Source organism: Panulirus ornatus, chromosome 3 (assembly GCF_036320965.1).
Source record: "Panulirus ornatus isolate Po-2019 chromosome 3, ASM3632096v1, whole genome shotgun sequence".
Lineage (NCBI taxonomy): Eukaryota > Metazoa > Arthropoda > Malacostraca > Decapoda > Palinuridae > Panulirus > Panulirus ornatus.
The window spans coordinates 41,325,196-41,338,785 of NC_092226.1; the positions used below are offsets into that span (position 1 = coordinate 41,325,196).

Sequence of the window (13,590 nt, forward strand, 5' to 3'; positions counted from 1 at the left end):
CCCATGCCTTGCAAGCATATAATATTGTTGGAACCACTATTCCTTCAAACATGCCCAATTTTGCTCTCTGAGATAAGATTCTTGCCTTACACATATTCTTCAATGCTCCCAGAACCTTTGCCTCCTCCCCAACCTTGTGACTCACTTCCGCTTCCATGGTTGCATCTGCTGCCGAGTCCACTCCCAGATATCTAAAACACTTCACTTCCCCCAGTTTTTCTCCATTCTAACTTACCTCCCAATTAACTTGTCCCTCACCCCTACTGAACCTAACAACCTTGCTCTTATTCACATTTCCTCTCAACTTTCTTCTTTCACACACTTTACTAAACTCAATCACCAACCTCTGCAGTTTCTCACCGTTTCTCACCCGAATTGGCTACCAGCGCTGTATCATCAGTGGACATCAACTGACTCACTTCCCAAGCCCTCTCATCCACAACAAACTGCATACTTGCCCCTCTCTCCAAAACTCTTGCATCCAAAACCACCCCATCCATAAACAAATTAAACAACCATGGAGACATCATGCACCCCTACCGCAAACCAACATTCACTGGGAACCAATCACTTTCCTCTCTTCCTACTTGTATACATGCCTTACATCCTTGGTGAAAACTATTCACTTCTTCTAGTAACTTACCTCCTACACCATATACTCTTAACACCTTCCACAGAGGATCTCTATCAACCCTATCATATGCCTTCTCCAGATCCATAAATGCTACATACAAATCTATCTGTTTTTCTAAGTATTTCTCGCATACATCCTTCAAAGCAAACACTTGATCCATACAGCCTCTACCACTTCTTAAACGACACTGCTCTTCCCCAATCTGATGCTCTGTACATGCCTTTACCCTCTCAATCAATACCCTCCCATATGATTTCCGTAGGAATACTCATCAAACCTATGCCTCTGTAATTTGAACACTTGCCTTTATCCCCTCTGCCTTTGTACAGTGGCACTATGCCTGCATTCTGCCAACCCTCAGGCACTTCACCATGAACCATACATACATTGAATATCCTTACAAACCAATCAACAACACAGTCACCCCCTTTTTTAATAGATTCCACAGCAAAACCATCCAAACCCACTGCCTTTCCAGCTTTCATCTTCCTCAAAGCTTTCACTACCTCTTCAAATAAACCATTCTCCTTGGCCCCTCCCACTTCGCCCACCACTTTGACCAAAACCACCCTATATCTGCCACTCTGTCATCAAACACATTCAACAAACCTTCAAAATACTCACTCCATCTCCTTCTCACTTCATCACTACCTGTTATTGCCTAGTCATTTGCCCCTTTCACTGATGTTCTCATTTGTTCTCTTATCTTACACACGTTATTTACCTCCATCAAAACATCTTTTTATTCTCCGTAACATTTAATGATGCTCTCTCACCCCACTCTCATTTGCCCACTTTTTCACCTCTTGCACCTTTCTCCTGACTTTCTGCCACTTTCTTTATTACATCTCCCAGTCATTTGCACTACTTCCCTGCAAAAATCGTCCAAACGCCTCTTTTTCTCTTTCACTAACAATCTTACTTCTTCATCCCACCACTTGCTACCCTTTCTAATCTGCCCACCTCCCACCTTCCTCATGCCACATGCATCTTTTGCACAAGCCGTCTCTGCTTCCCTCAATGCATTCCATTCCTCCCCCTTCCTCTTACGTCATTTGCTCTCACCTTTTTCCATTCTACACTCAATCTCTCATGGTACCTCCTCACACATATATATATATTATACTTAAATACAATATTTTGTGCTCTATTTTTTTTTCAATTGAACTAATAATATAACTGAATTTTAGTGCATGTTTCTAAACATTACATTCACTTTTTGTATGAAAATTAGGTTGAGAATTCTCCCCAGGAAACCTAACCACCCCATATCCCACTGAATCCTGTGGTAAAATGTGATCTTCTATCCAATCATTTTGTTGATATAATGAACAGGGACACATGTCCGACATTAAACTGGGACCAGATGAATACTCTGTATAGATCATAACCAGACATAGCGTAGAGCCTTCAGTAGGACCATATTTATCCACACTTTCTCTTATCCAACAAAGGTAATTAAACAGGAAAAGAATTATTTTATATCAATGTTTTCTGAACACAGTGAAACACAGGTTCAAGATAACCACTTAACAGAGCATCTGCCAAACCTTATAGATAAGCAACGGACAGTCATCCCAGACTTACTGCCAAACCTTGTAGAGAAACAATTGGACAATCATCCCTGACTTAAAAAGGTTGCCTGCTGGCACATTCCAGTATATCCTAGAATAAGGACGTTTTTAGTATTCAAAAGTGGAACTCAGTCCAGGCATTTCAAGGTGATGCTGCTTTGTATATGCACAGCCCCACTAATTTTATCCAAAGTAATTTCAGCCCTGCTGCCAAAACTAATGTTCATTGATGGCTTTTTAGCTATTTCAGCTTCAAAACCATTTTGTCATCAATCATAGTACCTATTTATCTATTCTCATTCATGCACATCGAGACACAGCCTAAACTATTGAGGACAAAAACTTGGTTAGCTTTCTTCTGTTCCTGTTTTATGAAAAATTATATTGCAAGAGAGAAGGGTTTCCAATTCCCCCATCCCACCCATGTTAGTCAACTCTTACAGAATGCTGTACTTATGATGAGAAAAGGTTAAAGGTCATGGTCACAGGGGTCTCTCGTGACTGGGCATTGGTGAACATTTTTGTTGAATAATAAAATTTTATTTGTGACTTTACTCTTCTTCAGTTCCTCAGTCTGTAGTGTTTTTAAGAATGATAAGGTAACTTTTATACCACAATATGAGCACTTAAGGTGGAAATACATCCAGAAGAGTAGTTTGATTGGTAAAGAATGTTGAAATTTTGTAACAAAGTTACCTTCATTATGCTTTGAGTGTGAATTATGTTATTACATTTTTATATTTCATGTTGACACTTGTCACTTCCAGGTAACCCCTCATGGAGCAGTGGCCACAGATGAAGAAGAATGTAGCCGTGTTGGTGTTACAATAATGAGAGATGGTGGAAGTGCTGTTGATGTGGCCATCGCTTCTATATTATGCATGGCTGTCGTTCATCCACATACTGTGGGGCCAGGAGGGTAAGTTATTGGGAGAGAGATATCTGGTAACTTAAATGAATAATAATGATAATAGAATGCTGTCAATGGATTGAACCAGGGCATGTGAAGTGTCTGGGGTAAACCATGGAAAGTTTTGTGGGGCCTGGATGTGGAAAGGGAGCTATGGTTTCGGTGCATTATACATGACAGCTAGAGACTGAGTGTGAACGAATGTAGCCTTTGTTGTCTTTTCCTAGCACTACCTTGCGTGCATGCGGGGAAGGGGGTTGTCATATTATGTGTGGAGGGGTGGCGACGGGAATGAATAAAGGCAGCAAGTATGAATTATGTACATGTGTATACATGTATATGTCTGTATGTATGTATATGTATATGTTGAAATATATAGGTATGTATACATGCATGTGTGGACGTGTATGTATATACATGTGTATGTGGGTGGGTTGGGCCATTCTTTCATCTGTTTCCTTGCGCTACCTCGCTAACGCTGGAGACTGACAAAGTATTATAAATAGATAAAAGAAAATTATTGTTATTATTAGGTACAGTAGGGGTGAGGGTCAAGTCAATTGGGAGGTGAGTTTGAATGGAGAAAAACTGGAGGAAGTGAAGTGCTTTAGATATCTGGGAGTGGATCTGTCAGCGGATGGAACCATGGAAGCGGAAGTGGATCATAGGGTGGGGGAGGGGGCGAAAATTTTGGGAGCCTTGAAAAATGTGTGGAAGTCGAGAACATTATCTCGGAAAGCAAAAATGGGTATGTTTGAGGGAATAGTGGTTCCAACAATGCTGTATGGTTGCGAGGCGTGGGCTATGGATAGAGATGTGCGCAGGAGGATGGATGTGCTGGAAATGAGATGTTTGAGGACAATGTGTGGTGTGAGGTGGTTTGATCGAGTAAGTAACGTAAGGGTAAGAGAGATGTGTGGAAATAAAAAGAGCGTGGTTGAGAGAGCAGAAGAGGGTGTTTTGAAATGGTTTGGGCACATGGAGAGAATGAGTGAGGAGAGATTGACCAAGAGGATATATGTGTCGGAGGTGGAGGGAACGAGGAGAAGAGGGAGACCAAATTGGAGGTGGAAAGATGGAGTGAAAAAGATTTTGTGTGATCGAGGCCTGAACATGCAGGAGGGTGAAAGGAGGGCAAGAAATAGAGTGAATTGGAGTCATGTGGTATACAGGGGTTGACGTGCTGTCAGTGGATTGAAGCAAGGCATGTGAAGCGTCTGGGGTAAACCATGGAAAGCTGTGTAGGTATGTATATTTGCGTGTGTGGACGTGTGTATGTACATGTGTATGGGGGGGGGGGTTGGGCCATTTCTTTTGTCTGTTTCCTTGCGCTACCTCGCAAACGCGGGAGACAGCGACAAAGTATAAAAAAAAAAAAAAAAAAAAAAAAAAATTATTATTATTATTATTATTATTATTATTATTATACATAATCGCTGTTTCCCAGGTCAGAGAGGTAACGCCAGGAAACAAATGAAGAATGGCCCATCCACTCATATACACACATATATTTTATTTATTTATTTATTTTGCTTTGTCGCTGTCTCCCACATTTGCGAGGTAGTGCAAGGAAACAGAAGAAAGAAATGGCCCAGAAGAAAGAAATAAATATACATAAACACCCACATACACACATATACATATATCAACATATTTACATTCATATTTATATTCATATTTGTCACTGTCTCCTGCATTACCGAGGTAGTGCAAGGAAACAGACGAAAGAATGGCCCAACCCACCCACATACACATGTACACATGTAAACACTCACACACACTCATATACATACCTAAACATTTCAATGTATGTATACATACATACACAGACATATACATATATACACATGTACATATTCACACATGCTGCCTTCATCCATTCCCATTGCCACCCGACCACACATGAAATGGCACCTCCCTCCCCCCGGGTGCACTCGCATGTGAGGTAGTGCTAGGAAAAGACAACAAAGGCCACATTCATTCACATTCAGTCTCTAGCTAACATGTGTAATGCACCGAAACCACAGCTCCCTTTCCACATCCAGGCCCCACAAAACTTTCCATGGTTTACCCCAGATGCTTCACATTCCATTTCAATCCATTGACAACACATTGACCCCGGTATACCACATCGTTTCAATTCACTCTATTCCTTGCACGCCTTTCACCCTCCTGTATGTTCAGGCCCTGACCGCTCAGAATCTTTTTCACTCCGTCCTTCCACCTCCAGTTTGGTACCCCACTTCCCCTCGTTCCCTCCACCTCTGACACTTATATCCTCTTTGTCAATTTTTCCTCACTCATTCTCTCCATGTGACCAAACCATTTCAATACACCCTCTTCTGCTCTCTCAACCACTCTCTTTTTATTACCACACATCTCATTTCCAACACATTCACCCTCCTCCCCACAACCCTATCTATAGCCCATGCCTTGCAACCATATAACATTGTTGGAACCACTATTCCTTCAAACATGCCCATTTTTGCTCTCCAAGACAACGTTCTTGCCTTCCACACATTCTTCAATGCTCCCAAAGCCTTCACCCCCTCCCTCACCCTGTGACTCACTTCCGCTTCCATGGTTCCATCCACTGCTAAATCCACTCCCAGATATCTGAAATATGTCACTTCCTCCAGTTTTTCTCCATTCAAACTTACCTCCCAGTTAACTTGTCCCTCAGCCTTACTGAACCTAATAACTTTGCTGTTATTCACATTTACTTTCAGCTTTCGTCTTTTACACAACTTACCAAACTCAGTCACCAACTGCAGTTTCTCACCCGAATCAGCCACCAGCGCTGTATCATCAGTGAACAACAAATAATTCACTTCCCAAACCCTCTCATCCACAACAGATGCATACTTGCCCCTCTCTCCAAAACCTGTATTCACCTCCTTAACAACACCATCCATCCATAAACAAATCAAACAACCACGGAGACATCATGCACCCCTGCCACAAACGGACATTCTCTGAGAGCCACTCCCTTTCCTCTCTTCCTACTCGTACACATGCCTTACGTCCTCAATAAAGACTTTTCACTGCATCTAGCATCTTCCCTCCCACACCATATACTCTTAATACCTTCCACAGAGCATCTCTATCACATGCCTTCTACAGATCCATAAATGCTACATACAGATCCATCTGTTTTTCTAAGTATTTCTCACATACATTCTTCAAAGCAATCACCTAATCCACACATCCTCCACCACTTCTGAAACCACACTGCCTTTCCCCAATCTGATGCTCTGTACATGCCTTGCCCCTCTCCATCAATACCCTCCCATATAATTTCCCAGGAATACTCAACAAATTTATACCTCTGCAATTTGAAAATCGACATATACATACACATACATTACATACATACACATGTACATATTCATACTTGCTTGCTTTCATCCATTCCTGTCTCTACCCCGCCCCACAGGAAAACAGCATTGCTATCCCCTGCTTCAGCAAGGTAGTGCCACATTTATTCACACTCAGTCTGTAGCTGTCGTGTAATGCACCGAAACCACAGCTCCCTATCCACATCCAGGCCCCACAGACCTTTCCATGATTTACCCCAGATGCTTCACATACCCTGGTTCAGTCCATTGACAGCCCGTCAACCCCAGTATACCACATCATTCCAATTCACTCTCTTCCCTGCATGACTCTCACCCTCCTGTATGTTTAGGCCCCGATCACTCAAAATAAGTGAGATGTAGTGACATGTGAAATTGGGTATGAAATACAAGAGGTTGTGAAGTATGAAAAATCACTTCTATGCTTATGAAGTGATAATGTTGAGTGTTTGTTTTAGATCACCTCTTAACCCTCTCTTTTTTAAGTTCACTAGATTCAGATCATTTAATTTTCCCTTGTAGGATCTTTTTCTCAGCCCAGGAATCATCTTGGTAGCTTGATGCCACACTCTGTCAGTTCTTTGTTTTTTAAAGGTAGGGTGACCAAAACTGAACATGGTAAACAAGATTGGGACAGACCAGTCAATTGCAAAGAGTAAGGATGATTTCTTTGGACTTAAATTCAAAGACCCTACCTTTGAATCCAGGAATTTTGTTTGCTCTTTTAACTGCTTTTGTGCACTGCTTACTTGGATTTAGACCACCAGATATTGTTATGACCAAGTCTTTTTTCACATTTATCTTTTACAGTTCAACAGAATTCATTCTTTAGCTTGCCTTTTCATTTTTACTACTGAAATGTAAACTTTTGCACTTTATGATATTGAAATTCATATGCCACCTGCAAGCTCAGTCCATCAGTTTGTTTATAGTTTGAAGGTGTAGATGAAGGTGTAGACATTCATGTTCATTTGTATACATATTTTCCAGCTTATTGATATTTGTTCAACTCTTAGGGGCAGAATAGAATGGTGAGGCATTGCCTAACTCCATCAGGGCAATAATATCTTTTTGAAAACAGACAAACACTTGAGGTGTGCATGGGTTTTAGTTTTTGAACAATTTGGGAACCTCACTGCCTCTGGGAACCATTGCACTGGAGGTACCCTCTGTCAGTGGCCTGTCAAGGGTGAGATACAAGAGGCTAAGAAGTGGCAATGGAGTTTGCCAGTTATGCTGGGGAGTAAAAGGGACAAGCAATTGAGAGTGATGACTCTGAATATAAATGGGATGATTGTTGATAGTAAAAGAAGGGAGCGATTGGAGAAATTTAAATGTTATAGTGTTAATACTCCAGGGGTTGGGGAGACTCATCCTTGGGCAGGGTGGATAGAGTGAAAATAGAAGTAATGAATGGAAGTTTTGAGAAGGCATGGAAGGAGGAGTGGTAGTGACAAGAATGAATGAAAATTATCAGGGAAGAGGGAAAGAATGATGTACAATTTTGCTGTCACCAGGAGTATGGAAGGGTGTTAGAGAGCATGAATGGAGTGGAATGATAGTGCAGGTGAAAGGAGATTGAAGTTGTGAATTATATATTAGTATGTGTATATGCACCTGTGAATATGAAGACTGTGCAAGGTAAGGATGAAATGAAGCATTTCTTGAGAAACTGAATGACCATAAATGGTTTTAAGGAAAATTGGTTATAAAGGATATGAATGACTGCATGAATGGTTTTGAGGAAAGTTGGTTTTAAAGGATGATGTGAATGCAAAGGTGGGATGTGATGATATTGGCGAGATACTTGGTAAATGGGGAGTGCCTGGAGTAAATGAGAATGGAACTTATGTTATAGTGTGTGTGCTGAGAAGGGTTTCTTCTGTTCAAATACCTTTTCAAGCACAAGATGATCCACAGGTATACATGGATGAAAAATGATGGAAGAGAACAGCAAAAGGGTTTGATTTCCTGTGTGGCAGTGAATGAAAGGCTGAGAACTGCGCAAGATGCTAGGGTTGTGAGAGGATTCTTTGGAGACTCGGAGTGTATCACAGTTCTTGTGGGGATGAGGATCAGGGAGAAGTGGAGGTATGATATAAGGAAGAATGGATAGGTAAAAGTGTTGGTAAGCATGTAGATGAATCAGAATGAATGTAAGAAGTACGAAAGGGGGTGTTCAAAAATTTAGATTTAGTGCAACAGATGTAGAGATGCAGTCATTTGTGAAGGGGTTGCTTAAAACATTTAGAGAAAGACTTTTAAAGGTTATAGAATTAGTACTTGGATTCAAGATCATGACATATAGGAATATAATGAGAAATGCATGATGGATGGATGAGATTAGAAATGCTGTGGAAGAGAAGAAGGCATATGATAGATTACTTGAAAGAAATGTACAAGGGGAAGTTCAGCAAAGGAAGAAGGTATAAGATGTGTAAGTTAGAATGTTAAGAACCTGATAGAGGAGAGCAAAGAAAAAGTAGATGAAGATTTTGGGAAAAACTTGAGTGAAAAGTTTGGGAAAATTAGAAATTGTACTGGAAGAAGGTGAGAAAGGAAAGATGTGGATGTAAGAATGAAAATGTTAATATGAGAAGGAAGGGAAGCTGCTGAATCAAAAGGAGGAAGTGACAGGAAGATGGAAATAGTATTTTGAAGAACTGATGAACATGGGAGAAATTTAGGCAGCAGTTGTTACATGCATGGATATGGAAAATGGAAGGAAAAGGATACAAGCGTATTGACCTATAACAAGGAGGGAGATGATATGGGGGATTATAAAGTTGAAAGTAGGAAAGACACCTGGAATGGGTGGGAATACGGCTAAAATAGAGAAGTGTTATTTATTTATATTTATTGATTTTGATTTGTCGCTGTCTCCCGCATTAGCAAGTTAGTGCAAGGAAACAGACAAAAGAATGGCCCAACCCACCCACATACACATGTATATACATACATGTCCACACGCAAATATACATACCTATACATCTCAACATATACATATATATACACACAGACATATACATATATACACATATACATAATTCATACTATTTGCCTTTATTCATTTCCATCGCCACCCCGCCACACATGAAATAACAACCCCCTCCCCTCGCATGTGCGCGAGGTAGGGCTAGGAAAAGACAACAAAGGCCACATTCGTTCACACTCTGTCTCTAGCTGTCATGTATAATGCACCGAAACCACAGTTCCCTTTCCACATCCAGGCCCCACAGAACTTTCCATGGCTTACCCCAGATGCTTCACATGCCCTGGTTCAATCCATTGACAGCACATCGACCCTGGTATACCACATCATTCCAATTCACTCTATTCCTTGCACGCCTTTCACCCTCCTGCATGTTCAGGCCCCAATCACTCAAAATCTTTTTCACTCCTTGTTTCCACCTCCAATTTGATCTCCCACTTCTCGTTCCCTCCACCTCTGACACATACATCCTCTTGGTCAATCTTTCCTCACTCATTCTTTTCATGTGACCAAACCATTTCAAAACACCCTCTTCTGCTCTCTCAACCACACTCTTTTTATTACCACACATCTCTCTTACCTTTTCATTACTTACTCGATCAAACCACCTCTTACCACATATTGTCCTCAAACATCTCATTTCCAGCACATCCACCGTCTACCGCACAACTCTATCTATAGCCCACGCCTCGCAACCATATAACATTGTTGGAACCATTATTCCTTCAAACATACCCATCTTTGCTCTCCAAGATAATGTTCTCGACTTCCACACATTCTTCAACACTCCCAGAACTTTCACCCCTTCCCCCACCCTATGACTCACTTCTGCTTCCATGGTTGCATCCGCTGCCAAATCCACTCCCAGATATGTAAAACACTTCACATCCTCCAGTTATTCTTCATTCAAACTTACCTCCCAATTGACTTGTCTCTCAACCCTACTGTACCTAATAACCTTGCTCTTATTCACATTTACTCTCAGCTTTCTTCTTTCACACACTTTACCAAACTCAGTCACCAGCTTCTGCAGTTTCTCAAACAAATCAGCCACCGGCGCTATATCATCAGCGAACAACAACTGACTCACTTCCCAAACTCTCTCATCCACAACAGACTGCATACTTGCCCCTCTTTCCACAACTCTTGCATTCACCTCCCTAACAACCCCATCCATAAATTAATTAAACAAACCATGGAGACATCACACACCCCTGCCGCAAACCAACACTCACTGAGAACCAATCACTTTCCTCTCATCCTACATGTACACATGCCTTACATCCTCAATAAAAACTTTTCACTGCTTCTAACAACTTGCCTCCCACACCATATACTCTTAATACCTTCCACAGAGCATCTCTATCAACTCTATCATATGCCTTTTCCAGATCCATAAATGCTACATACAAATCCATTTGCTTTTCTAAGTATTTCTCACATACATTCTTCAAAGCAAACACCTGATCCACACATCCTCTACCACTTCTGAAACCAAACTGCTCTTCCCCAGTCTGATGTTCTGTACATGCCTTCACCCTCTCAATCAATACCCTCGCATATAATTTCCCAGGAATACTCAACAAGCTTATACCTCTGTAATTTGAGCACTCACTTTTATCCCCTTTGCCTTTGTACGATGGCACTATGCAAGTGTTCTGCCAGTCCTTAGGCACCTCACCACGAGTCATACATACATTAAATAACCTTATCAACCAGTCAACAATACAGTCACCACCTTTTTTAATGAATTCCACTGCAATACCATCCAAACTCACTGCCTTGCCGGGTTTCATCTTCCGCAAAGCTTTTACTACCTCTTCTCTGTTTACCAAATCATTTTCCCTAACCCTCTCACTTAGCACACCACCTCGACCAAAACACCCTATATCTGCCACTCTATCATCAAACACATTCAACAAACCTTCAAAATACTCACTCCATCTCCTTCTCACATCACCACTACATGTTATCACCTCCCCATTAGCCCCCTTCACTGAAGTTCCCATTTGTTCCCTTGTCTTACGCACTTTATTAACCTCCTTTCAAAACATCTTTTTATTCTCTCGAAAATATAATGATACTCTCTCACCCTAACTCTCATTTGCCCTCTTGCACCTTTCTCTTGAACTCCTGCCTCTTTCTTCTATATATTTCCCAGTCATTTGCATTATTTCCCTGCAAAAATCGTCCAAATGCCTCTCTCTTCTCTTTCACTAATAATCGTACTTCTTCATCGCACCACTCACTACCCTTTCTAATCTGCCCACCTCCCACGCTTCTCATGCCACAAGTATCTTTTGCGCAAGCCATCACTGCTTCCCTAAATACATTCCATTCCTCCCCCACTCCCCTTACGTCCTTTGTTCTCACCTTTTTCCATTTTGTATTCAGTCTCCCCTGGTACTTCCTCACACAAGTCTCCTTCCCAAGCTCACTTACTCTCACCACTCTCTTCACTCCAACATTCTTTCTTCTTTTCTGAAAACCTCTACAAATCTTCACCTTCACCTCCACAAGATAATGATCAGACATCCCTCCAGTTGCACCTCTCAGCACATTAACATCCAAAAGTCTTTCTTTCGCACGCTTATCAATTAACGCATAATCCAATAATGCTCTCTTTCCATCTCTCCTACTTACATACGTATACTTATGTATATCTCTCTTTTTGAACCAGGTATTCCCAATCACTAGTCCTTTTTCAACACATAAATCTAGAAGCTCTTCACCATTTCCATTTACAACACTGAACATCCCATGTACACCAATTATTCCCTCAACTGCCACATTACTCACCTTTGCATTCAAATAACCCATCACTATAACCCAGTCTCATGCATCAAAACTACTAACACACTCACTCAGCTGCTCCCAAAACACTTTCCTCTCATGATCTTTCTTCTCATGCCCAGGTGCATATGCACCAATAATCAACCATCTCTCTCCATCCACTTTCAGTTTTACCCATATCAATCTAGAGTTTACTCTCTTACACTCTTATCACATACTCCCACCACTTCTGTTTCAGGAGTAGTGCTACTCCTTCCCTTGCTCTTGTCCTCTCACTAACCCCTGACTTTACTCCCAAGACATTTCCAGACCACTCTTCCCCTTTACCCTTGAGCTTTGTTTCACTCAGAGCCAAAACATCCAGGTTCCTTTCCTCAAACATACTACCTATCTCTCCTTTTTTCTCATCTTGGTTACATCCACACACATTTAGACACCCCAATCTGAGCCTTTGAGGAGGATGAGCACTCCCCACGTGACTCCTTCTTCTGTTTCCCCTTTTAGAAAGTTAGAATAAAGAAGTATAGAGGAGAAATAGTGATACATTGGATGCAATTGATATGTAACTAAGTATGGAAACAGAAGCTTATGCCTGAGGATTGGATGGGACCTATCATTGTTCCTTTATTCGAAGGATTAGGTGCTGAGGATGTGTGAAGCAGTTATAGGGGAATGAGTCTGTTAAGTATCGCGGAAGTTTATTCACGTGTTGATTGAAAATAGTGATAGAAGTGACTGAATGCAGAATTAATGAGGAGCAAGGGGGTTTTGTGGTAAGAATGACTGAAGAAAAATGTCTAATGAAAAGTAAGAAGCTGCATGCAGTTTTCATAGATCTGGGGAAAGCATATGACAAGAGTTGAGCAAAATGCATCATGGGATGTGTTAAGATACAGGGGTTAGGAGGACATCTGTTGAATAATGTGAAAGCCCTCCATAATAGAGTGGCAAATGCATGTGCAAGAGTGGATGGAGAGTTTAGTGAAAGTTTCGGTATACACATGGGTGTAAGGTAGGGCTGTATGATGTCAAAGGGGCTTTTTGATAACATGCATAAGACAAGAGAAGAAATGGGAACATTGGTGAAGGGGGTAAGTGCAGAGGTAACAACAGGTTGTGATGAAGTGAGGAGATGGAGTGAGTATTTTGAAGGTTTGTTGAAAGTGTATAATGACAGAGTGGCAGATATAGAGTGGACTTTTGGGATGGTGTGTGAAGTGAGAGCATCAGAGGGAATGGTTTGGTGGAGAGAAGAGGTAGTGAAAGCTTTGCGGAAGATTAAATCTTGCAAGGCGGTGGGTTTGGATGGTATTGCAGTGGAATTTATTAAA

The 13,590-nt window shown here is 41.3% G+C and overlaps 1 protein-coding gene across 1 annotated transcript in view; it reads left to right on the forward strand.

The window, feature by feature from the left end:
• LOC139762455 (glutathione hydrolase 7-like) overlaps positions 1-13,590 on the forward strand; it is a 302,740-nt gene that overhangs the window by 46,467 nt on the left and 242,683 nt on the right. Inside the window, exon 3 of the mRNA XM_071687364.1 lies at positions 2,976-3,127. Within this exon, the coding sequence (XP_071543465.1) occupies positions 2,976-3,127 (152 nt within the window). The remainder of the gene's footprint in view (positions 1-2,975; positions 3,128-13,590) is intronic.